General features: G+C 40.9%; 2 protein-coding genes across 2 annotated transcripts; both read right to left on the bottom strand.

The window, feature by feature from the left end:
• Positions 1–8842: 8842 nt before the first annotated feature.
• On the bottom strand, positions 8843–11013 carry LOC135464208 (APOBEC1 complementation factor-like). The gene is made up of 4 exons (XM_064741713.1): positions 10952–11013; positions 10337–10444; positions 9914–10049; positions 8843–9428 (listed from the first exon to the last, which is right to left on the bottom strand). The coding sequence occupies exons 1-4, from the start codon at positions 10988–10990 to the stop codon at positions 9334–9336; spliced, it is 378 nt and encodes a 125-aa protein (XP_064597783.1). The 5' UTR covers positions 10991–11013; the 3' UTR covers positions 8843–9333.
• Positions 11014–12034: 1021 nt separating this feature from the next.
• LOC135463369 (probable RNA-binding protein 46) lies at positions 12035–15761 on the bottom strand. Its single transcript, XM_064740628.1, has 5 exons — positions 15147–15761; positions 14427–14607; positions 13363–13418; positions 12912–13010; positions 12035–12151 (listed from the first exon to the last, which is right to left on the bottom strand). The coding sequence occupies exons 1-5, from the start codon at positions 15546–15548 to the stop codon at positions 12035–12037; spliced, it is 855 nt and encodes a 284-aa protein (XP_064596698.1). The 5' UTR covers positions 15549–15761.
• Between the last annotated feature and the right edge of the window lie 7817 nt (positions 15762–23578).

Genomic DNA, 23578 nt, shown 5'->3' with positions numbered 1-23578 from the left:
TGTAGTTGGCCGTTCTCTGAAAATTTAAACAAAGACCAGTCACTATATTTTAAAATGAAAATGCCCTTTTCTGAACGCAATAAGAATAAATGATTGAGTTCTCCTGCACGATGAAGAGTTGCAGCACGGAGAATATCATTTACTTGAAATTGCATTGACCCCAAATGTTACATATTTTTTCTCGAAAGAGCATTGCTTTTAATGATTGAAAATCAAAGATATATTTTTTTAAAACTCATTGAACGATCTTGGGGGTAGTCCTCGGAAAGCCCAAAAGACATTCCAATATATATCATTTGATTCTTTCTTTTTCTTTGTTTCTTCGCCTTTTGAAAACTTCATATGTTGTAGATCATGAGTAATCGGATGAGTTATTGTTTCCATGGCAACTAGATTTGAGTGTAAACGATAAAACATATATTTGTCATGCTGGCATGTAATACAAAATGAAAAAGAAAAATCTGTCTTCACATCATGTTAGATAGTTTATGTACATACACTCAACATTTGAATGATATTATGACGTCATATCTTTTTGAAGACACTTTTTGTGGTGGCCATATATCCCCAAATGAAAAATCTCAGTGTCAGGTTTATACCTACTTCTTGAAGATGAAGGGCCCTGTTGGTAAAAGATAAATAGGCCTGCAATTCAGTGGTATTTTACATATTTGTATATGTAAGCATTTTTCGGGGGCCTCCGTGGCTCAGTTGATTATCACGCTAGCGCAGTGTAATGACCCAGGAGCCTCTGCCAATGCGGTCGCTGTGAGTTCAAGTCCAGCTCATGCTGGCTTCCTCTCCGGCCGTACGTGGGAAGATCAGTCAGCAACTTGCGGATGGTCGTGGGTTTCCCCCGGGCTCTGCCCGGTTTCCACCCACCATAATTCTGGCCGCCGTCGTATAAGTGAAATATTCTTAAGTACGGTGTAAAACACCAATGAAATAAATAAAGAAATAAATGCAAGACTACGTGAGCAATATTGTGTATATCCCATGTGAAATCCAGTATGGCACATACAACGTAAGAACGTTTATTGTTGTTATCCAAAGATGTTAATAGGAAACCAGTCTGATTCCATCTACCAAAAACGCACCTCAGCCAGTATTTACTGGAATGCAAATCAAGTCACGTGGCGGCGATCAACCAATCAACGTTTAGTGTAATTTTGATGAACTTGGCAACACAAGAACTACTTACGTAAACAATGATAACTTCACACCGGGTGGATCTTTCTGCGGTGCAAAGGGACCTTTTATACCAGGACCAAAGTACCCTGATAACAAAGGGTTGCACCTTTTGATTACCTTCACATTTCCACTCAAAAGTATATCAAGCCACAGAACAGCGTAATGATACTGAATGCTCTGAGTGTCTAATGACACTGTAATAATTAATACAAGATTAAAATAGTAACTGTTGTTAATTAATATGATACCAGACAGCCAAATTTCAAAAATGTATTTCAGTGCCGCAGCACACATGTAATAAACCTACTTTGATAGGAAGCACTTGATGATCTGTTTGAATGTCCTCGCTATCTGTAGGATCGCGCAACTTTGCAAAAATAGTGTTCCGACGAAAGTAGTTCCTAACTTTGTCTGCATGAAATACAATGAAATATGCTCAAACAACAACAACAACAATCACAGTCACAGTATGTTACTGATCATAAACGAAAACATTACAACGCAGCAAGATGTCAAAAGATCACATGACCAGCAGGGTTGCCGAAGGAATACATAGCCATTGCAACATTTACAAACAGTCTTATGTGGATTACTGGTACACAGGGGCAGATTCAGGAGTTATTTGATTTCCAGGTAAGCTAGGTGAACATACAGTCTGCCACTACATATACATAGAAAAAACGATACGGGGGTCTCCGTGGCTCAGTCGGTTATAGGGCTAGCGCAGCGTAATGACCCAGGAGTCTCTCACCAATGCGGTCTATGTGAATTCAAGTCCAGCTCATGCCGGCTTCCTCTCCGGCCTTACGTGAGAAGGTCTCTGAACAACTTGCGGATGGTCGTGGGTTTCCGCCGGGCTCTGCCCAGTTTCCACCCACCATAATGCTGGCCGCCGTCGTATAAGTGAAATATTCTTGAGTACGTCATAAAACACCAATCAAATAAATAAATAAATAAAAAAAACGATACAGGACGATACCACTAAAGAATAATTTTTTAAAATTCTATAAAGTTTTGAAAGCCAAGAAGATGACGTTCAGCATCGGGGATATGGCACTGGCGGACAATTCACTTCAAGTAGCCATGTTGTAGAAGCCGTTATGAACTTGGCCAATCACTAGCGCTGAAAGCATCACCTGATAATTGGCTGACACTTCAAAAACCTATTATCGCTTGATTGTCAGCGTGTTTTGTTATAGTGGATAGACAGATAGCGGTACAATAAATTGGATTTTGCGACTAGTTTAAATGTTAAACTGATGCATTTTGAACCACACATTTATGAGCAGGGGACTGAGAACGGCTGCCCGTGTCACAACGTGTTCATGATGAGAAGGATTGAGTCATTTGTAAAGGTGAGCTGGCAAGAAACCCGCCTCGGGAGAATCATAGTTTGAGAAAAACTATTGTGACTTTGCATTATTTTTCCTCAACAAAGTATTATATTATGAAAATATCTTCCCAAAATCCGAATGAAAGAGTCTGTTATCATTCAGAAGGTCCTGTTATGTTCGGTAAATTCCCTGAAGTCGGTACAACCAGCTAGGTCAAATGCTTACATCCATGCGGGACGAGGATGAGCTGAACCGCTAAAACACGACGCTTGTGTCCCATGGATATCGCCCTGACTGAGCACCAAACTAAAGGAAATATGAGCCCTTTAAACACGGAACAGAGCTGATACCCTTTGGTTGAGTATCAGGCGTGTTGTTTGTATTTTCCCATTGTCACATTGTTTATACCGATTGTACGAGAGAGCTCCTAGGTCTTGTGATGTCACTCTAGATAGCTATAACATGGGAAAATGGCGTCAACAAAATGAGTGGCTAGGTGCTGACAATCATTGGCAGTTTATTTTGATGTTAAGAGATCTATAATTTAGAACATTTTTAGAACATTTCTGGAATACTGCTTTATTAATTAATTCAGCTTTAGTGGTTGACTTTATGCTCACATCAAGTAAATTATACAGTAAATTCCTTGCCGATTTAGGGGGCTGTGTACTGCAGCAAAAAGGTAAGGAAAAGTACATTATAAGAAACACATGTTCAGTACTGATCATGTCAACATTGGCAGTGAAATAGTTAAACAGGCATGCATTTAGTTACATTTGTGGTTTACAATAGCAATTCAAAAAAAATACATTCCACCATACCATCCCAACTTAGATTTATACAAGTAGTTGAGAATGTACGTTTGGTGCGGCATTGAGGTGGCGGTTTTTGTGGTTTTGAGGTGGCGGGTGTTGATGCCCAGTTGCCCCGGCTGGGGCAGGCTGGGCAGGTTGGTGGTGACGTCACACCTGCAAGCCCGAAGGGCTGGCAGACCTTGCAGGTGTGGACGTCACCCCTTCGCTGGGGAAGTTTGGTGGGTTTTTTCCACGCCGCGGGGCGTATGTGATGTGTGTAGTAGACTAGAGTATAGTATAGCAGTATAACCGTAGAGTATAGGGGTATAGGGGAAAAAAAGAGAAAAAAGAGGCAAAACGTCGGCTTGTAAAGTGGCGTGGGACAGCTCGAAAAGAGCTCCCTGGCGCCAAAACAGACCAATGGGTGAGCCGGATTTGCCCCAAAACGGCCCAATGGAGGGCCCGCAAAACGGACCAATCGGCGTGCGAGAAGGGGTTACGTAAGAAAAAACGAACCAATCAGCGTGCGGTTGAGTTCCGCGTGGATAGGATAAAAGCCGGTGAAGACAGCGACCGGTGTTCCACGAACACTACAACGGTCATCTAAAAATATATACTGACGGATCTAAAAATGTGCAGGGTCACACTGGATCATCATTTGCAATACCAGATCTAAACATAGTTAAAAACTATAAACTACCCAACCACCTCTCCGTCTATACTAGTGAATTAGTTGCAATTACAATGGCACTACAATGGATTCTTGAGAACAAACCAAACCGAGTAGCCATACTAAACGACTCCCTCAGCGGAATAATTTCCATCCAAAACTCCAAATCTGAGAGTAGACCAGACCTCCTACAAGAAATAATCTCGCTAACTGACAAAATACAGAAACAAAAAACCGACCTGACTCTAGCATGGGTTCCAGCGCACGTTAATATTCGAGGAAATGAAATTGCAGATCAGGCAGCAAAATCGAGCCTACGAAAATATGAACAAGATATAGACGTCCCCCTGAGCCAAAATGAAATATATACATTGATCAATACCCAAATTAACAATCAGTGGAAAGAGGAATGGGATAAAGAATCCCGCGGACGGTGGCACTATAAAATATTAAACGGAACGATTACAAAATTAAATTCGTTCCAATTATTGAATAACCAAGATGACAAAAACATATCACGCCTGAGAGTAGGGAAAACAGGGCTCAAAGCACATCTAGCAACTATAATCCAAAATTCTTCACCAACTTGCCCAGCCTGTCAAGAGCATGATGAAACCATAGAGCACTATTTGCTACAATGTATTAAACACAGTAAAGAACGAAGACGATTGGCAGAATGCCTGCAAATCTACAAATGTGAACTTGACCTTCAGACTATCCTTAACCCCAAACCACACCTGAGAGCACAAATATTCTCCTTACTAAAAGAATACATCAAATCGACGGGCTACGAAAGCCGAATCTGATAAAACACAATTGACCAACAGCGGCGATACCTTGATTCTGAGGGCCGTTTCTGCTCTAGTCAACAATACGTCACCTTCTCTGATTAAAAACGGTGCATTCTCCGTAATTACCAAACACATATACTAACAACGGCGATACCTTGATTTTGAGGGCCGTTTATTCCACAGATACATAATTCCTCCCTACAACTTTATCCCCAACTATATCGGCGATACCTTGATCTTGAGGGCCGATAAAACGTCCATGAAACCAATCTGCAAAAACATAGCACACGAAAACAATGTAACCACAAAAGTTGATTAACTGTAGTAATTAATAATATTTCTCCATTAACTAATCTGCCCTCTTATTTGTTGTTATTTATCTATTCTTATTATTTGATATTTATTTTCTATTTATTTACAAATGTGTATATATCATACGAGGGCAGACCCTCTATCAATTTCTGATTGGTAGGTATACCACTAATTTGCTCCTAAATATCTGTTTTATCAAATATCTTCTTGCTTAAGATATACATTATCTCATAAACAAAACCCCTTCGCAAATCAAAAATACAACTATCTTGTATATTTGTTTTCTCTATTTGTTTTCACAGGGAAAAAAAAAAAAAAAAAAAAAAAAAAAAAAGGATAAATCTTTATTATCGGCAGCAGTTACGTTCATAGGCTGGAGAATAGTATCCTTCGAAATTCGATCCCAAACTCTAGAATCGACTTTGGAACAGGCCATGACATTCGGTTTTTTTTTTTTTTTTTGGCATTGGGGGAGCTAGAGTTGGGACACTTAGATGCTCTGGAAGATTGGAAAGTCTCCTTCAGGAGACAAAACCTGACCTAGTTATCCTCCACATTGGGGGGAAACGATGCGGACTCTCACAAATCAGCAGCAGCAATTTGCGCTGATATTTTAGACTATGTTGGTGCACTTAAATCGAAATTCCAAATTCCAAGGATCTACATCAGCGAGCTTCTTTACCGTCAGGTAACTCGGCGAATTTCGGTCCACATTAATAATAAAAAAAAATCCATGAAATTAACAAGAAGCTGACAAACAACCAATTGGCCACCTGCTGGAGACACCGGGGACTGATCCGACCACAAAGCAAATTCTAACCAACGACGGAGTGCACCTAAACACTCTAGGCCAGGAACTGTTCTACCGGTCTATGAAACGTGCTGTCTGCACCGCCATGGGAGGCCACAAATAAAAATTGGAAATAGAGAAGGAAATCAATTAAAAAAGAAGACATGGAAAACAATAAGAAGACCCATGGGACCAAAGAAACTTAACAACCAGGAAACGAAGACCAGAAACATGAAAGACATCATGACAATAGGACTATCTCTTGCTTCGACTAAGTGGATGAGGCCTGACATCCTTGCTCCTCATTTATACTTGTCGCACCTGTTACAGGCACAGGTTTCCAGTACGCTGGTTTTTCCTGGACGGCGTCCGGTATAAGTGGCGGGAGCTCCTTAACTCCACGCCACTGAGGAGGAAGCAAGAGAACAAAACTGTTAACCAATAAATAAAGGCACTACTGTTGTTTTCTCTCTGTGTAAATTTCTGTATAGGCAACTCATTGTAATTCTATAATGCAGATCTATGTATTTCTAATGTAAAGATAACGTTAGTCTCTGTAAATGGCTTACTATTTATCCCCTTTCTGTTGAATGACCATGGCAGCATTTGAACCTATACAATAGGCCGTAATATGCTACCACAAAGAGGTTGATCCCACCGATTGACTCATGTACATATGTAAATAGTGTGCCAACGCACTGCTGTTATGTAACCAAAATATTCATGTGTTAAAAAAAAATAAATAAATAAAACACTGATTTGATGGGCCACGATGTCCGCCAGGAAAGTGGCCCTAAAACCAGTAAATAAAAAAATAAAATAGCAGATCACTTCACCCGAAGACACCGAGCGAGCGAGCGAGCAAACAAGCGACGATGGATCGAGAAGATTTCGAGGCTGATACAGACAAGAAGAAGAAGAAGAAGACGTTGGAGGAGAAGAAGACGGAGAAGATACATATGCACATATGTACAATAGTATGTATATAGAGTATGTCTTGGGTTTACCTGGGATATAACGTCTACACCCTTCTATGTTACAGAGACCTGTTTCATCTACCACCACCACCATCACCACCACCACCACCACCGACGACAACAAACCCAGCACGAGTAAAGCTCAAGTGCGTTTAGCGGGGGCTGCCTCGCTGAAAGAAGAAAACAAAAAACAAAGTCCAACGAGCCAGTTCGAACCCGACCCAGTACAGCCTCACAAGGCTGTCTTGCCGAGCGGTGACAGTGACGTACGGGAGTTGTACCAGCGGCATTGGCGATCGATCCGAACTCATTTCCATCGCCACAAACCAATTCAAGACTGCTATAATTACCGACTGAGTGATCTCGGTGCTATCCCAGCCTATGTAGACGAGATTTACGAAGACCAGCCGACTACTTTCACTATCAATTACAGTTTTGGATATATCCTCCGCCACAAAGAGACGGGACAGGTGCGGTATTATTACCCGAGCACCAACAACACCCGAGTACTCGACGCACCGTACCGCGTGGCGAGTCGGGCTGACCTGCGAGGATTCCACACCCAGCGTCTCCTCACCCAAGACCCGCTTACCTGGGCCCAAAAACAACGCCCCAATACGAAATGGACCGTCGACCTCATCACCAACGTGATGTTTTTCGTCCACAAACTGCCACATCAAACTCCGCATGCTGGAATTTTATTACGATTTCATGGCTCGTTTTTTCGACAAGGCGGATTGGCAGTACTGTGAGATGGACACAGACTCTGCTTACATGGCTTGGTCTGACCCAGACTGGGAATCCCTCGTCAAACCCGAGCTGCGAGCCGTGTACAAGACCGAGCGGGATGCGTGGTTTACCCCGTCGCGACCATTACGACAACGATAAGCGCACACCGGGGCTTTTCAAAGTCGAGTGGACTGGTGATGCCATCGTCAGTTTGTGTTCCAAGACTTATTGTTGTTACGGGGGGGAATCCAACGCCAAAGACAAACTCTCCTGCAAAGGTGTGAGCGCACGAGGTGTGGACAAGGCCGTGTACCTCTCTGTGTTGCGCAATCACCAAAGCGCGAGTGGTGTGAATCGGGGAATGCGGATGCGGGGCAATACGATGTACTCGTATACCCAACACAAAGACGCATTCACATACTTTTACGGGAAGCGAAAAGTGCTCCCCGACGGGGTGAGCACCACCTATTTAGATCTGTAGAACGGTGCTATGGATACTCTACACACCCGGCTCCGTGCTCTTGTGACACTTCCGACGGCCCTTTTCAGGGCCAACCAACTCTTCCCGAAATAGTACTTTCTCAATCTAAGCACTAAAAAAAAAGAAAGAAAAGAAGCCCCACACCAGACACAGTCTTCCCATTTTTTTTTTTTTAATTGTACAATTTTTTTTCATGTGTTTTATCATTCGCGGTGGTACATACGTTAAAAAGTTAAAAACGCCTAGCGGGGGGCGGCGGGCCGGCAGCCGTAATAGCCGGACACTGACCCGACTTGCCGTGCCTGCTACATCGTCATACATTAGACGGCCTGGTAACAACGTATGACTTTTAACAAGATATGTAACAGCCATTTCTTAAACGGTTAAATTCAATTATTCTTTATCCACTAATCTTAACACACATATACACAAGACAACCAAATGACCATGAAGGAGAAAACGACAACTACCAGGTTATATTAAAAAATTCATTTTTCAATGTTTTATTCTTTTCTATCAAAAATCTGAAATACGAAAGGATATACCGAAACATAAACTTGCAGTACTTGCTATGGGGAACCTAACAGAGCCCATACGTGTAAATGATAAATACATGATATTGAAAATAAATGATAAATGGGTGCACTGAACAGCTAATTTGACTTTGAAAAGACCGGTCAAAGCAGGTGTCAAAATGTCTGGCTCTATTAGTAGAGATGTGCTTTCCAAAACATGAGGCAAAAATGGAATTAAATGCTCACAGCAAAGCCATCCAAAATACAACAATGATTTTCCAACACAAACGTCAAATGTTCTGTATTTTCACCAACATCCACATATTTTAGAAAGATATGTAACAGCCATTTCTTAAACGGTTAAATTCAATTATTCTTTATCCACTAATCTTAACACACATATACACAAGACAACCAAATGACCATGAAGGAGAAAACGACAACTACCAGGTTATATTAAAAAATTCATTTTTCAATGTTTTATTCTTTTCTATCAAAAATCTGAAATACGAAAGGATATACCGAAACATAAACTTGCAGTACTTGCTATGGGGAACCTAACAGAGCCCATACGTGTAAATGATAAAAATGATATTGAAAATAAATGATAAATGGGTGCACTGAACAACTAATTTGACTTTGAAAAGAACGGTCAAAGCAGGTGTCAAAATGTCTGGCTCTATTAGTAGAGATTGTCAAATGACCATCGAAGAGAAAACGACAACTACCAGTAGGTCATCCATGGCTTTTCACACGATCTGTTGGAAGCGTTCCACAGGTGGGTCGGGGTGGTTGGCATAGCTCGGCTGGGTGTAAGGACATGGTAGGCTAATGTACTCTAGGGCTGAAGCACAAAACAATAAACTCTGACAATTCTAGTTATGCAAATAGTTACTTTCCTGGCTAATATTCATTCAAAATATACTTGGGTAACCGCATGCATGTATGTATGTGAGTATTTAACCATTCATTCTTCAAACGAGTTGCTAAGACACAGAATACCTGATGCATGTCACAAGTGCTTACATAACGGCAAACAGCTCAGCTATGAATAGTAATTTTCAGCAATTAAGTTTTTTGCAGCATGTCTTATTACATATTATCCAGTAAAGAAGTTTTTTTATAATTTTCATATACTGTTACAAACATGTAAAATGAGATAGCTCTTACTTTCTTAAATCAAGAAGCAAAGCTGGTTCAGGAAAGAAAGAAGACATCAAAGCATACAATGGCCACTTATTCAATCATGTATCGTAAGTGAAAAAAAGTAGAGCTTGGGCGGTGAAGCATTTGTTTGTCTTTCCTTTTTTATCTGGACACTAACTTTACCTTCAAGAGGCACACCTAACTGCACCAAAGTGTACTCTGCTGCAAAAACCTTTGCCCCCTCAACAGTAGAACACAGTTTATTTGGGGTAAATGGGTTACGATTTGGAAACTGAGTACCGAGAGCTGGTGTGGTGATCTGAAAGACAAATGTACTTTACCATAGATTAACAATGTAAATGCCTAACATCAACTTCTAAATGACACTTACACATGTATAAATCACAACCACGACATTCTTTTTTCGATTTACTTCAGATCAATTATTTTTATCACATAATTTACTTCTTATTCTTTCTGGTACACATGGACATGATTAATTGTATAAATAAATAATAAAAAAAGTTACATTCCAGCAAAAGAACTTGATTCTTATCTCTTCAAACAAGTTTCTTATCAACATTTTGTTGAAACCTATGGTAGTACCTTGTACAAAAAGATCTGTTGGGCACCACTTCCATCCCTTCCCATGGGAGAATGAAGCTGGTATACAGGACTTCCCCATCCATTCTTCTGGCAAAGGTCATCGAGCACCTATAGTGAACATTGTTACATGCATGACACTCTTGATTTACTGAAGCCTCACTAGGGCAATCGGGCTATAAATTAAAGGTAATTAGTAAAACAAAAAATTCTTCCACAAAACAAAATCATGGTCAAAGGTTAAACACAGAGCCTTGCATTATGACAACTTTCAATGATAACAAAACAGCCAATTTTTTTTTTTTAGCTATTAACACACCTGATTAACGAAATTTAATTCAAAACTCATTACATGTATAGGAAATATTAGATAAGAATTAGTTTCTAAGTATGTTACCTGCTACTTCAAAGTTTAAACAAACACCCATCTTCAACGAAACTGAACTAACTCACCTTCTGGTTAATTGGACAATCGGTTATGTCTTTTAGTACGGCGTAGGCAGATTATAGATTTTAAGACTGCGTAATCCTTTAAGCATGCTCCAGAATAAGTTGCAATGCGCAACTTTTTAATGGGATATGGGACTGGAAACCTTCCGCATTGACAACGATACACACCTCTGCTGGATGTTTCCTAAAGCCCCACCCCCTCATCATCCCTCGGCCTCGCACAGGGCTTCTGATGCCCATGGGACCTCGCTCTGCCAACCCCCTACTAACAGTACAAAAAGCACAAATATTCAAGCTATTTCACGATAAAAATTATGTGACTGAGCCTTCTTAAAGTTTCTTCTTCCTGCTTTTCCTCCTGAGATGTTCACATAAAATCAAATATATTGAGCTATTCAGGTCCGGTTGATGAAACTTAATGCTTCTTTGTATACTTACATGTAAGAAGCCCATAAAACGTTTTTTTTTTTTGAGGACATTGCATGGATAACACATAAATGCAACTTCTTTCACGTCAAATGACTCTATCAACCACAATGGTAAAACCACTAAATATGGTAGTGTACCTTTCCTACATGTATGCTGTTGAATGGAAAGCTACAGAGTGACAATTAAAGAATATAGGTCACAGGTGGTACGAAGTTCACATTAATTCTTGGCAAAAAGCAAGCCCCTACCATTCAATAAAATCGCCTGTTTTCAATAAAGCTATGCCTTGCACAGTCTTGCAAATATTTCTGCTCCATGTGAAGCACCTTCCAACTGAAATCCGTCATTACCTCATTTTGGATTTCAGTTGCCAAAGTAGACTTGCCCATGTCATTTTTCTAGTTCTCACTCTGTACTCTGTACCCATTAGCATATCAGCAGGAGAGCTACAATACTGTACTTTGTAAAACCCACTTACATATGCTTATTTACAGTTACAGTTATTACAGACAAATCATAAGGTAAAATTTAATCTTAGGTTATCTAAGATTTCATCTTAGATAATCACAACTGAAATGATTTAAAACCAAAGACAAATATCCTGTTCCTGGTCTGAAGCACACAAATGACAGAGCATCTGACACTTCTGAGAACCCTGATATTAAACAGACAAACTGGACACACACGGTGGAATATGACAACCTATGCTCTTAATTCCGCAAATATTGTTCTAAGCTAACCGATTTTTTATAAAAAATTCCAAGAATACAACTCTATTCTGACTGCAAGATCATCTGCTGTGCTGGATTCTCATCTGTATTCTTATATTGGGTGAACAGAGTTGTGGATTTCAGGCCAAAATAGTTCTTTCCTTGCGGGTGGTGGAGACATCGGGTTGTAATACGATGGAGGCGAGTAACTAGGGTCATAGCCATAGCCCTGAAAAATTTGTCACAGTATCAAGTACACTTGTCATACAACCAAAGCATGCATAAAAGCAGATTCGCTCAAACGGCTGAACAGCTGACTTGCTTCCACTGTAGGTACTTGATCTATAAATTCATGTACAAATCCAGGTCTTACTCCAATTTCCTCCATCCATAAACCTGATCGTGGTGGAATAATGTGACAATTCTTAAATATAGTATTATACACTGATTAAAAAGAAAAAAAGTTATTATTAAAGATTTTTAGCATGTAGTTCTAATCATTTTTTAATCAACTGCCTGAAAGGCTAAGGCATTATACTACTACACACATGAGGCCTTCAATATTTCTACACACTGGAAAATTTCAACATCATAAGCCATCAGTGGCATTCCCTACCCTTGCATACCAGATCTGAAACCCCTATGCTTACATACCAGAAACTCTTATGCTGACATATGAGAACCCCTTACCCTAACACATGAGGAACTTTTACCCCGACATATGGGAACCCCCTACCCAGGTATATGAGAACCCCCTACCTTAACATACGAGGAACTGTTACCCTGACATAACAGAGCCCACTACCTTAACATACGAGGAACTCTTACCCTGACATAACAGAGCCCACTACCCAGATATACGAGAACCTCCTACCTTAACATATGAGGAACTCTTACCCTGACATAACAGAGCCCACTACCTTAACATACGATGAACTCTTACCCTGACATAACAGAACCCCCTAGCCTACCACATGAGGAACTCTTACCCTGACATATGATACTTCTTTCTGCTTCCAAGATTCCAACGCTTCCTGGTCTCTGTTGTATGCCCTATCAACCTCACCCAAGTGCCAGTCCTGATTAGCCTGTAATAAAGAATTTTCATCAGTAGTAAAATTCAATTATTTACCTGATATAAATATATATAAATAATTTGGTTTTTATATGCAAAGCTTACTTCACACATACATGACAGATGAGTTAAAAGAAAGCTGATGGGGGAAAAATGTGGACAGGTCCCGGTTACCGACCAAATACCTTCCACAAACTCTCAATTTGAAAACATTTGAACTCTTCCAACTTAACACAGTTTACTCCACATACTATGTTGCAGACAAACTTAACCTATGGGAGAGGATGATCGCTGGGCTGTCCTGAATTACACATTTGAGACGATTTTCACAATGTGGCAGCAACATTGACCAAATGATTTCTTACCTGATTTCTTCTTCTCGCCCATGCAGCCTCAAGGCAAGCACCTTCAACATTCATTCCTAGAGAGAAATATATATATGACTTATTATATAATGCCTTCCCACCTTGATCTTCCTTTAATTTTATTTCTTGAAAGAATGAGGACGTAGTACAAATGCTACACATCAGTTAAAAAGTGTTCCAGATACAGTCTACCTAGAGTTTCTCCCAAAGAAAACTTCTTATTTTCTCAAAAAATTCCTGGCAAAATGGTCCTGGGAGCTTGGGTTCAATATTCAGCCTATTACATGTAACTGTTGAAACAACTTCCCTCTTTTAAACATTTGATCATTCAATGTTCAACAGCTTCTTTTCATGCTGAATGATTTATTGATTGGCGTTTTTACGCTGTACTCAAGAATATTTCACTTATACGACAGTGACCAGCATTATAGCATGAGGAAACCAGGCAGAGCCTAATGGAAACCCACAACCATTCACAGGTTGCTGCCAGACCTTCCCATCCATGTTGAATGAGGGGTGATATTAAGTTAATAATAAGCTAACATAAAATCCAATTTATACAGAAATTTATCCGAACAAATATTCTAGAGAATGCCCACACCTTATGTTTTGAAGTGTGAATTTATACTGTATGTGCTCTTCTGTAAATATATGTAAGTCTGTCCCATAATTGTGAGCCATTTCCTGTACGTAGTTGGAGTATCAAACATCCTATAGGCAAGCGATGTGTCAGTTATTCATTGTTTCATCTTAATTACTTGAGTTAGCATGTTTTCCAAATACTCTCCCTTAGATGTTGGTGGATATTCTATCATGTAATTTTCTGTAAACATCAATCAAGTGAAAAACTAGTTAAAACATAATAATGTGCCACATGCGACTGACAAACAAAAATGAACTTTTACTTATCAGAAACAGAACTATCCGAATGGAAATATATCACACTCTATAAATGCATACAAAAACTACATTCGCCTACCGATAGAAAAAATATACTTCCGTTAATGCATTTGTATTTATCCAAAACCAATCAACACAACTCCAAAATAAATAATTTTTCTCACCATTAAGTTTAGTCATGGCCATGATAGCATCATCTCTGTCTTTAAACTGAATGAATGCATAATCTTTTATCTTCTCTACTCTTTCCACAGCATCGTCCCTTCCCACAACTTGACTGCACAGCTTTATAATTTTGTCTTCTGTAGTTGTCGACATAAGGTTCCTCACATGCAAAACTCTCCTCTGTAGTACAAATATGCACAACATAAATATTATTCCAGTCATACAAATATGCACAATATTAATGTACAAGATGACGACGCATCAGTGCTTTTAGGCCATAAGTTAACTATATTAATTATTACCGCAGCCTCCCATACAAAAGAAATCACTTGTTGCAAGGAATGTTGCGCGCGCGCGCACACACCACCCTCTCATGACAGAAAATGCAACAAATGCTGCACGCGCGCGCGCGCACACACCACCTTCTCATGACGGAAAATGAAAGTGCAGACGATAAGAAATTTCAAAAAGTTACGCAACATTTTACACATATCCACCCACACAAAATACCCCTTTGATACAAAAAACTTTAGTTCAATTATAACTTTTCAAATAACGGCTTACATAAAGGTCAAATTTGTTTGGACTGTGATACCTACTCATGAATTTTACAACTAACCAACCGATATTTTGCTGTCTACATTGGCAATTAAATGTGTTTTAATTTGCAACGAAGAGACAACCAAAAAAGCTTCTATAGTGGAAATTACATGACTTACGGGAGATTTGCAAACACCCAAGAGCTGGCCTTTACGAATTTCGTAGTTGCTAAGCTCCTTTACCGCTTGATTCGCGTGTTCTTTGTTAGTGTATATAACGAATCCATATCCTCTATGGGATCCAGAGCGGGGGTTCATTACGAGTTTCAGTTCGTAAATCTTCCCTATCTTCTCAAATACTGGAACAAGCTCGTCTTCGTAACAGTCTCTTGGAATACCTCCGACGAAAATTTCGCAACTCTTTAAAGGAGCCGAGCTTTCCCAGTCGGGAGGTGGACCGCCGTACTTTCTTTGCCATTTTTCTTGCCGTATGGTGTATCCTGTTCTTTCCATAAGTTTCAGCGAGGCTTCGTTTAGCTCCCGGGTCACACGACGCGGCAAAGCCTCCTCCGCGGACGCCATACCTACACCTTGCTGCTGGTCTCACTGCTGACGAACTAGAAGTAGGCAAACTGGACTTTACCACGCACGTGCGTGGGCTTAGAAGAGCCCTACAGCGCCATCTATGATGTCCAATAATTATCGTTTTATTCCAATTTACATAGAAAAGGCACCAAATCCAGAGAATAGGACCACAGAAACGTGTAAGGCAACATATAGGTAAAAAAATAAGCTGATAACTTGGAGGCATACGGTTATGTAGCACTCGCTGTGCCACTGCGAAAGCAGTTCACCCGTGAGTCTCAAGTATCGAAAATTGAACCGTTCATAGTACGAAATGTGAGAAGAGCCCTACAGCGCCATCTATGATGTCCAATAATTATTGTTTTATTCAAATTTACATAGAAAAGACACCAAATCCAGAGAATAGGGCCACAAAAACGTGTAAGGCAAACATATAGGTAAAAAAATAAGCTGATAACTTGGAGGCATACGGTTATGTAGCACTCGCTGTGCCACTGCGAAAGCAGTTCACCCGTGAGTCTCAAGTATCGAAAATTGAACCATTCATAGTACGAAATATGGCATGTGTTTATACTTCAGTGAGTGTTCGGCTATACCAACTTGTTGGGTGTTCCCCGTCTATAGTCGTGTCAACAAGCGGCTCAGAGTTATTCCCCCTGAAATTCGCTGAACGAAATACGACATGTCTTTATACTGCATGCTCGTATGATAAATATGTCAGTTTTAGTCGACGGCCTGCATGTCTAGCGTTATGTTGTACAAAAAAAAAAAAACATCACATGAGTTCTGCAAAAAACACCAAGGCTATCTGGGTGGTTGAAAATGACCCAAATCCAATCTACTATCGCTGACATCGATTTGACAACAGGCATTGTCCTGTGTAATATTCAAAAATAGAAAAACAAATTTTGTTTTCGCGTGGTTCTAGCTTCTGCATTGTCTTATAGAACAGCTTATCATGTTCCAGGCAAACCTTCGCACTGCGACGTCCAATGAGAGAGGGACATGACAGACCAATGAGCGCGACAAGGAGCAAAACGTCGGCTTGTAAAGTCGAGTGGAGCAGCTCCAACAGCTCCATGCTATGCCAGCTATGCCAACCACACCGACCCACCTGTGGAACTCTTCCAACAGATCATGTGATCAGCCATGGATGACCTACGGTACATGTATATTGATGTGGCACTTCAATCTTTCAGACATGGATATACATGTATAACTTAGATTAGGGCCTGTAAACTAAACACCTGCCTAAACATGGCTCGCATGAGAAAGGTTTGTATTATAATGTGTTATAATAAAGACCGCATATTTTGACAAATAGAGTTAATTTTTTTTTTCTTTTTTCATTTTGAAATTTCAGTTTAATTTTCTATCATCTGCATCGATTAATTATACTGCTGGTTTAATATACAGAACCTGTTAAGTATACATGACACGTCTGAGTAAAAGTCAGACTTACCTGGTGACGACACCCGCCTTAATTATCATAGGCTTGATTCTGGGATCGACCATGGCTGTAAGGAATCAGTGACAAATCCGAACGTTATCTGAAGACGCCGCGTTTGGGCTTACTCTTCAGGAGATGCACTTACAATTTCTGCTTTTCTGACTGCTGTTGTTGTAGAGATGAAAGTGGCTTCTGCAAGATGGCAACAGGTTCGAACAGCAGACGTTCATGATAAGACCGGAAGTACATCAACAACAGACGGAGCAGTTACCTCCCGTATTCCATATTATACTGATAGAGTAAAGCGTCCGCAGAGGCCCACTGCATCCACACGTGAAGAAATACATATACATGGGAAATGAAAACCATTACTGAAAACAGAGCTAAAGAAATACTGATTTCTGATAACGTTTGTTTCACCCATAGAGTACATATAAAAATGTACTTGTTTGGGTGTTTATTAAGTCTCGGATTAAGGCAGTCTATCTTAATCCCAGATTGAACTCACTTGAACTCTTTGATAATTCCTGGTACAAATTATCCAGTTTCTGAGTTAAGAAAACAAGTTTTTAGAACTGTAATCTATATGTTAATCTACTACATGTATATGACATGTGACCCAGGAACCTCTCCACACTGGGGTCGCTGTGAGTCCAGTTCATGCTGGCTTCCTTTCGTGCCGTACATGGGAAGGTCTTCCAGCAACCTGCCCATGGTTGTGGGTGTCCTCTGGGCTATGCACAAATTCCTCCCACCAAAATGTTGGTCGCCTTTGTATAAGTAAACATTTCTTGAGTATGATGTACACCACCATTGCCCAATCAAATCAATAAATGAATAGTAAGCAAGGCAGGGATGTCCATACCACGACCATGTTTAAACTTCCAAAGATAATTTGCTCATTCCTGTAATGTTGTGTTGGTGTTAAAAAAGTGTTCATAATAATAAAATAAAAAATAAAAAAAAAGAACTTACCTGGCTGTGTTCCCCACGTCGATGGACACGCCAGTCCCACAATCGGTAAAAAGTTTTACCACAGGCAATCGCACACACGCTCGTTGTTTTTTTCCATGCTCCCGCTGGTGGCGCACCAAATGCTCCCGTCGGGAAAACGCCCGCCCGCAGGTTGGACAGGTGAACCCTTTTTTCTGGGGTTGGTGGTGTGTATGGTGGTGAGGGGTGGTGGTGCGCCTGCTGTCACTCCTTATCACTCCTTATCACATATGCCCCGCGGCGTGGAAAAAACCCACCCAACTACCCAATCTGCCCCAGCGAATGTTTGGAAGGGGTGACGTCACACCACATCACTACACTCAAAACCTCCTCCTCAAACCTCCTCCTCAAAACGACACCAAACGTACATTCCCAACTACTGATGTGGCTGCGCAAAAATGTATCCCAAAATCCTCAGGTAAGGTGTCTGGTAAAACACCTGTTCCTTGGTGGAACGACGATTGTTCTAATGCTATTAAAAATCGGAAACGCTTAAAAAATCGTGCAAAACGCACTCGTATACCAAGACATTGTTTTATTTAAACGAACTAAAGCTGTAGCACAGCGGGTGATTAAAACAGCTCAGAGAGATCACTGGCGACAATACTGTTCGAATTTATCTGAAAATACAAATACCAAAGAAGTCTGGAATAAAATAAACTCGATTAAAGGTAAAAGAAAATCAAATAACACCCCAACTATTGTTCATAATAATAGTAATTATGTTACTAATATTGACAAAGCCAATATTTTGGCAGACAGTTTCTCTTTTGTTTCCAGTTCAAACAATTATTCTCCTGAGTTTATATCCCATAAGGAAAATATTGAAGAAATGCATCCTTTTAATAATATTTTTTTTGATGACATGCCAATTAACAATGATCTTTCTTTACTAGAATTAAAGCAGGCCTTATCTTCATGTTCGGATTCGTCACCGGGTGAGGATACTATTACATACTCCATGTTGTACAATTTGCCATATCACTGTATGACTATATTACTATTGCTCTACAATGCCGTTTGGTCTAGTACGAAACTCCCTGTTAAATGGAAAACGGCAATCGTTGTGCCCGTTGCTAAACCAGGTAAGGATCCCTCGTTCACATCTTCGTACAGGCCTATAGCCCTCACGTCCTGTCTCTGCAAGGTCATGGAGCGTATGATAAATTCTAGGTTGATGTGGGTTTTGGAGAAACACAACATACTTAGTCCAGTACAGAGCGGTTTTAGAAACAAACGTTGTACTACTGACCATGTGATTAATTTAGAAACCTCCATCAGACACTATTTTAAATATAAAGATTATCTACTTGCCGTGTTTCTCGATATAGAAAAAGCGTACGATATGGTTTGGAGGACTGGGGTGTTAATTAAGCTACGTAATATTGGTATTGGTGGGAAAATGTTGGGCTTTTTAAAAGATTTCCTGTCCGGACGTTTTATTAAAGTTCGAGTGGGACAAAGTTATTCTCGCATGGTGCTGGTGGAGAATGGGGTTCCCCAGGGAAGTGTCTTGTCTCCCACATTATTTAATATAGCCATAAATGACTTACCCAATGTCATATCCCCTAAATTAAATTGCACGCCTTTCGCTGATGATAAATCCATGTGGTTTTGCTCTAGGTCCCTTGCCTCTTGTGTCAAGCATATTCAGCAAGGTCTAGATGATATTAGGCCTATGGAATGGAGCCGGGACTGGGGGTTTAAGTTTTCTTCTGTCAAAACAGAAGCTGTTGTGTTTACACGGCGCCATACTGGTAATGTTTGTCTGACCCTTAATAATTCGACGATCAAAATCTCCTCTTCTTTTAAGTATCTCGGGGTTATATTTGATAATAGGCTTACTTGGGGTAGACATATTGACTATTTGATAGCAAGATGTGATAAAGTTCTAAATTTAATGAGGTGTGTATCGGGCAAATCTTGGGGGGCTGAGAAAAAATCATTACTACTGCTATATCGCTCTCTCATCCGTACCAAACTTGATTATTGTTGTGAAGCCTATGATTCTGCTTGCATTACGCTTAAAGAAAAATTAGATTCTGTTCAGTGCGCAGCGCTGCGGATATGTACAGGAGGCATGCGCACCACACCACTTAACGTTCTACAGGTATTCTGTAACGAATGGCCATTGTCTATCCGTCGGCGTCTGCGTACCCTCAAGTTCTTTTTCAGACTCAAATGTTCGGTTAATAATGCTTCGTCTCGTTTGCTCGAACCTTCCTTTTACGACAATTTGCATGACTTAAATAGTTATGCTGGGTTACCATTTAGTTTGAGATCAAAGAACATATCTTCGTCTTTAGATTGTGATAATGTTGCTTTGCAGTCCTCCCGTGTTCCTGATTTCCCCACATGGAATCTAGAACCTCCCTATATTTCGACTACTCTGAACGATGATAGAAAAAAATCTGATAATCCGAATGTTTCCTTACTATGTGCTACAGAATATATACATACAAACTTATCCCAGTACTTGCAGGTATACACTGATGCCTCCAAGTGTCCAGACAGCAACAGAGTTGGTGCAGCTTTTTGTGTTCCAGAGTTAAAATATTCCAAATCCTTTAGATTATCCAATTTTGTCTCAGTATTTACTGCAGAACTTACAGCTATCATCTGTGCTCTTCAGTTTCTCCTCGACCTAAAACCTTCCAGGGCTGTTGTACTTACCGATTCTTTATCTTCCTTGCAGGCCATGTCAAATTATGTCTGGTATAATTCATCACTTGTGTTTGAAATACTACATTTATGCACCACTCTTCATTACCAGGGCGTCTCTGTGGGTTTTGACTGGGTGCCAGCTCATGTCGGCATTGTTGGAAACGAAATGGCAGACTCCCTGGCGAAGAGAGCTTTATCCTTTTTTGATATATCCTTTCACGTGCCCTTACACATTAATGAAATTATGAGTTATGTTACACCTAAGTTTGTGGATATTTGGCAGCGGCAGTGGGATAAATCTAATAAGGGGAGGTTTTTTCACGAGTGTAATCGTTCTGTTTTGTTAAATTCACCACTATCATTACGTTCCCGACGAGATGAAACGCTAGTTTTTCGCCTTATTTCTGGACATGAGCCTACAAATACGTATTTATTTAGAATGAATCTGCACCCATCTGGGTTTTGTGATAGATGCCAAGTTAACGATGATATCGCTCATCTCTTATTTACATGTACCCGGCACTCTAACGCTTGTTGTGTTCTTTACCGGGACTTACGCTCCATTGGCCTTAGGCATTTTACCTTAGCATCTGTTTTAAACCCAAAAACGAACCGAAATAAGACTTCCCAGGCCCTGGCCAATTTTCTTAGCAGATGTCGTCGTTTTTAATAATCCGTAGTATACAGAATATAACACTCATGTGACTGTATAAATATAATTTGCCTGAGTATTATTAATTATATGAAGGTATATTTTTAGTGTTAACATGGTTGGATCGGTTGGATCTGTCGCTTTTATAGTGGTTGTCGTTTTTTTACCCATACAGAACTGATACGAGCTGACGCTTCTACTGTTTTTGTCCAGGTATTATCTATGTATACTGTTCAGCTCTTCCTACACTATACCCTGTGTTCCGTATATGTTATAACATCTTGAGTGTTCTAACGCCCACCTTTTCCAAAAAATCTCTTTAACCCATGTACCTGCCCCTCTTGTACTGTAAATATGGATTGTATAACTACATTAAGTAATGGTCATCATAGCGAATAATGACCCTTTACAAACACTTGTTTTTTTTCTTTTAGTCATCAAGCCCAAAATTCGTCGGCTATAATGCTACAAATGTTGCAAGCTACAATGTCCATAGCACTAGTATTGAAATTACTTCTTTTTGTTCTAAATAATATACTCAATCCAGGTTAAAAGCACTTTCAATAACGCCAAGTTTTTGGGCGCGCATCGGCCCTTTGGGCCGGAAAAGCGCCAGTGCAAATCAATCCCCCCCCCCCCCCACCGGCAGCCTCAGACTCACCTGACGCTCTACCGGCCTGCCTGCCTGCGTGCCTGCTGACGACCCGACCTACCAACCTGCCGAGAGAGAAGAGAACAGAAGAGAAGAGACTGCTACACTACCTACCTGTACCTGTACCTGCCTGCCTACCTGCCTGCCGAGATGAAACGCTCCACGACCGTGAACCCCCTGCATGCTGCCATCAGGATGAAACGCTCAGCGTCTGTACCTGCCCGGCTATCCACCATAGCCGAACAACAACCGAGCCCCAAGACCCCCAAGAGCCGGAGATGGAGATGATGGAGATGATGGAGACGGAGGAGGAGGAGGGGAAGACTGGAGAGACTGGAGAGACTGGAGGGACTGGGGAGGTGAATGCTGCTATGAGTGCTGCTTTGACCGCTGCTGTGACGGCTGCTGTGACTGCTGCTGATGAGGAGACTGCTGATGATGCGACTACCCCTGCTACTGCAACCCCCAGCATCCCCGACATACCAGTGGAAAAGGTGGAAAAGGCGGAGCCGTTAAACCCAGAGCTTGAGACGGCGCTAACAGCCTTACTGTGGCAAGCTTACGATGTAGCTCTCCAACCCCACCTCCTCCACCAACACCACGAGTGATCCATCTCCTCCCGACCTCCCTTGCTGGAGAACCGAGAGCTGGCCCTGAGTATCGTGGACGAGGCCCGTATGCGTTACCTGAAGGAGGGAACTGTGTTGGTCAAGTTCATGCGCCAGGCCCGTAAGGCAGCCTCCCTCCCGTGGGCTGTGGAGAAGAGTGTGAAAGACCAACTGTGGCAGTTTTTAAATGAGACGCCGATCAACAAATCGAACCCGGCATTCGCCCAGATGTACGTGGAGTATTTGATGACAGCCAACAACCTCTCCGCACCTGACGAGCAGCCTACAATCCTACCTAACAACCAAGCCACCCAGCCCAACCAGGCTACCCAGGCCACCCAGACGATGACCGAGTGAGTGTGTTTTTTTAACCGCACCACCCTTACCCGCTTTTTGTTTTTTTGTTTTTTTGTTTTGTTTTCTTTCTTTTGTTTTTCCCTCTCCCTTCATTCATTCTCGTTTTTTTTTACCTATGTGTGTTTTTTACAGGGAGATGACTAGGGTGGTGCGCGTTATAAACATTGACCAGTGTCGGGACTTTCATATTGGTGATTCAATCGTCATAACGAGACATATCTCACCGTGACAACAAAATAATGGACACTTACAGCATGCATTTATTCGTTCATTCGTTGATGTGTTCACTGTTCGAGTTCGAAAAAAAATAAAAGGTTGACTACCCTGGTCTTTTGTGTTGGTCATGTCTTTACCTGTTTGTTAAGGGATAGTCTATCTATCTACCTATCTATGCATAGCCCAGAGGACACCCACAACCATGGGCAGGTTGCTGGAAGACCTTCCCATGTACGGCACGAAAGGAAGCCAGCATGAACTGGACTCACAGCGACCCCAGTGTGGAGAGGTTCCTGGGTCACATGTCATATACATGTAGTAGATTAACATATAGATTACAGTTCTAAAAACTTGTTTTCTTAACTCAGAAACTGGATAATTTGTACCAGGAATTATCAAAGAGTTCAAGTGAGTTCAATCTGGGATTAAGATAGA

This window comes from Liolophura sinensis, chromosome 3 (assembly GCF_032854445.1).
Source record: "Liolophura sinensis isolate JHLJ2023 chromosome 3, CUHK_Ljap_v2, whole genome shotgun sequence".
NCBI lineage: Eukaryota > Metazoa > Mollusca > Polyplacophora > Chitonida > Chitonidae > Liolophura > Liolophura sinensis.
Note: the sequence above shows the minus strand (reverse complement) of the source record. Positions and strands in the feature narration are given on the sequence as shown.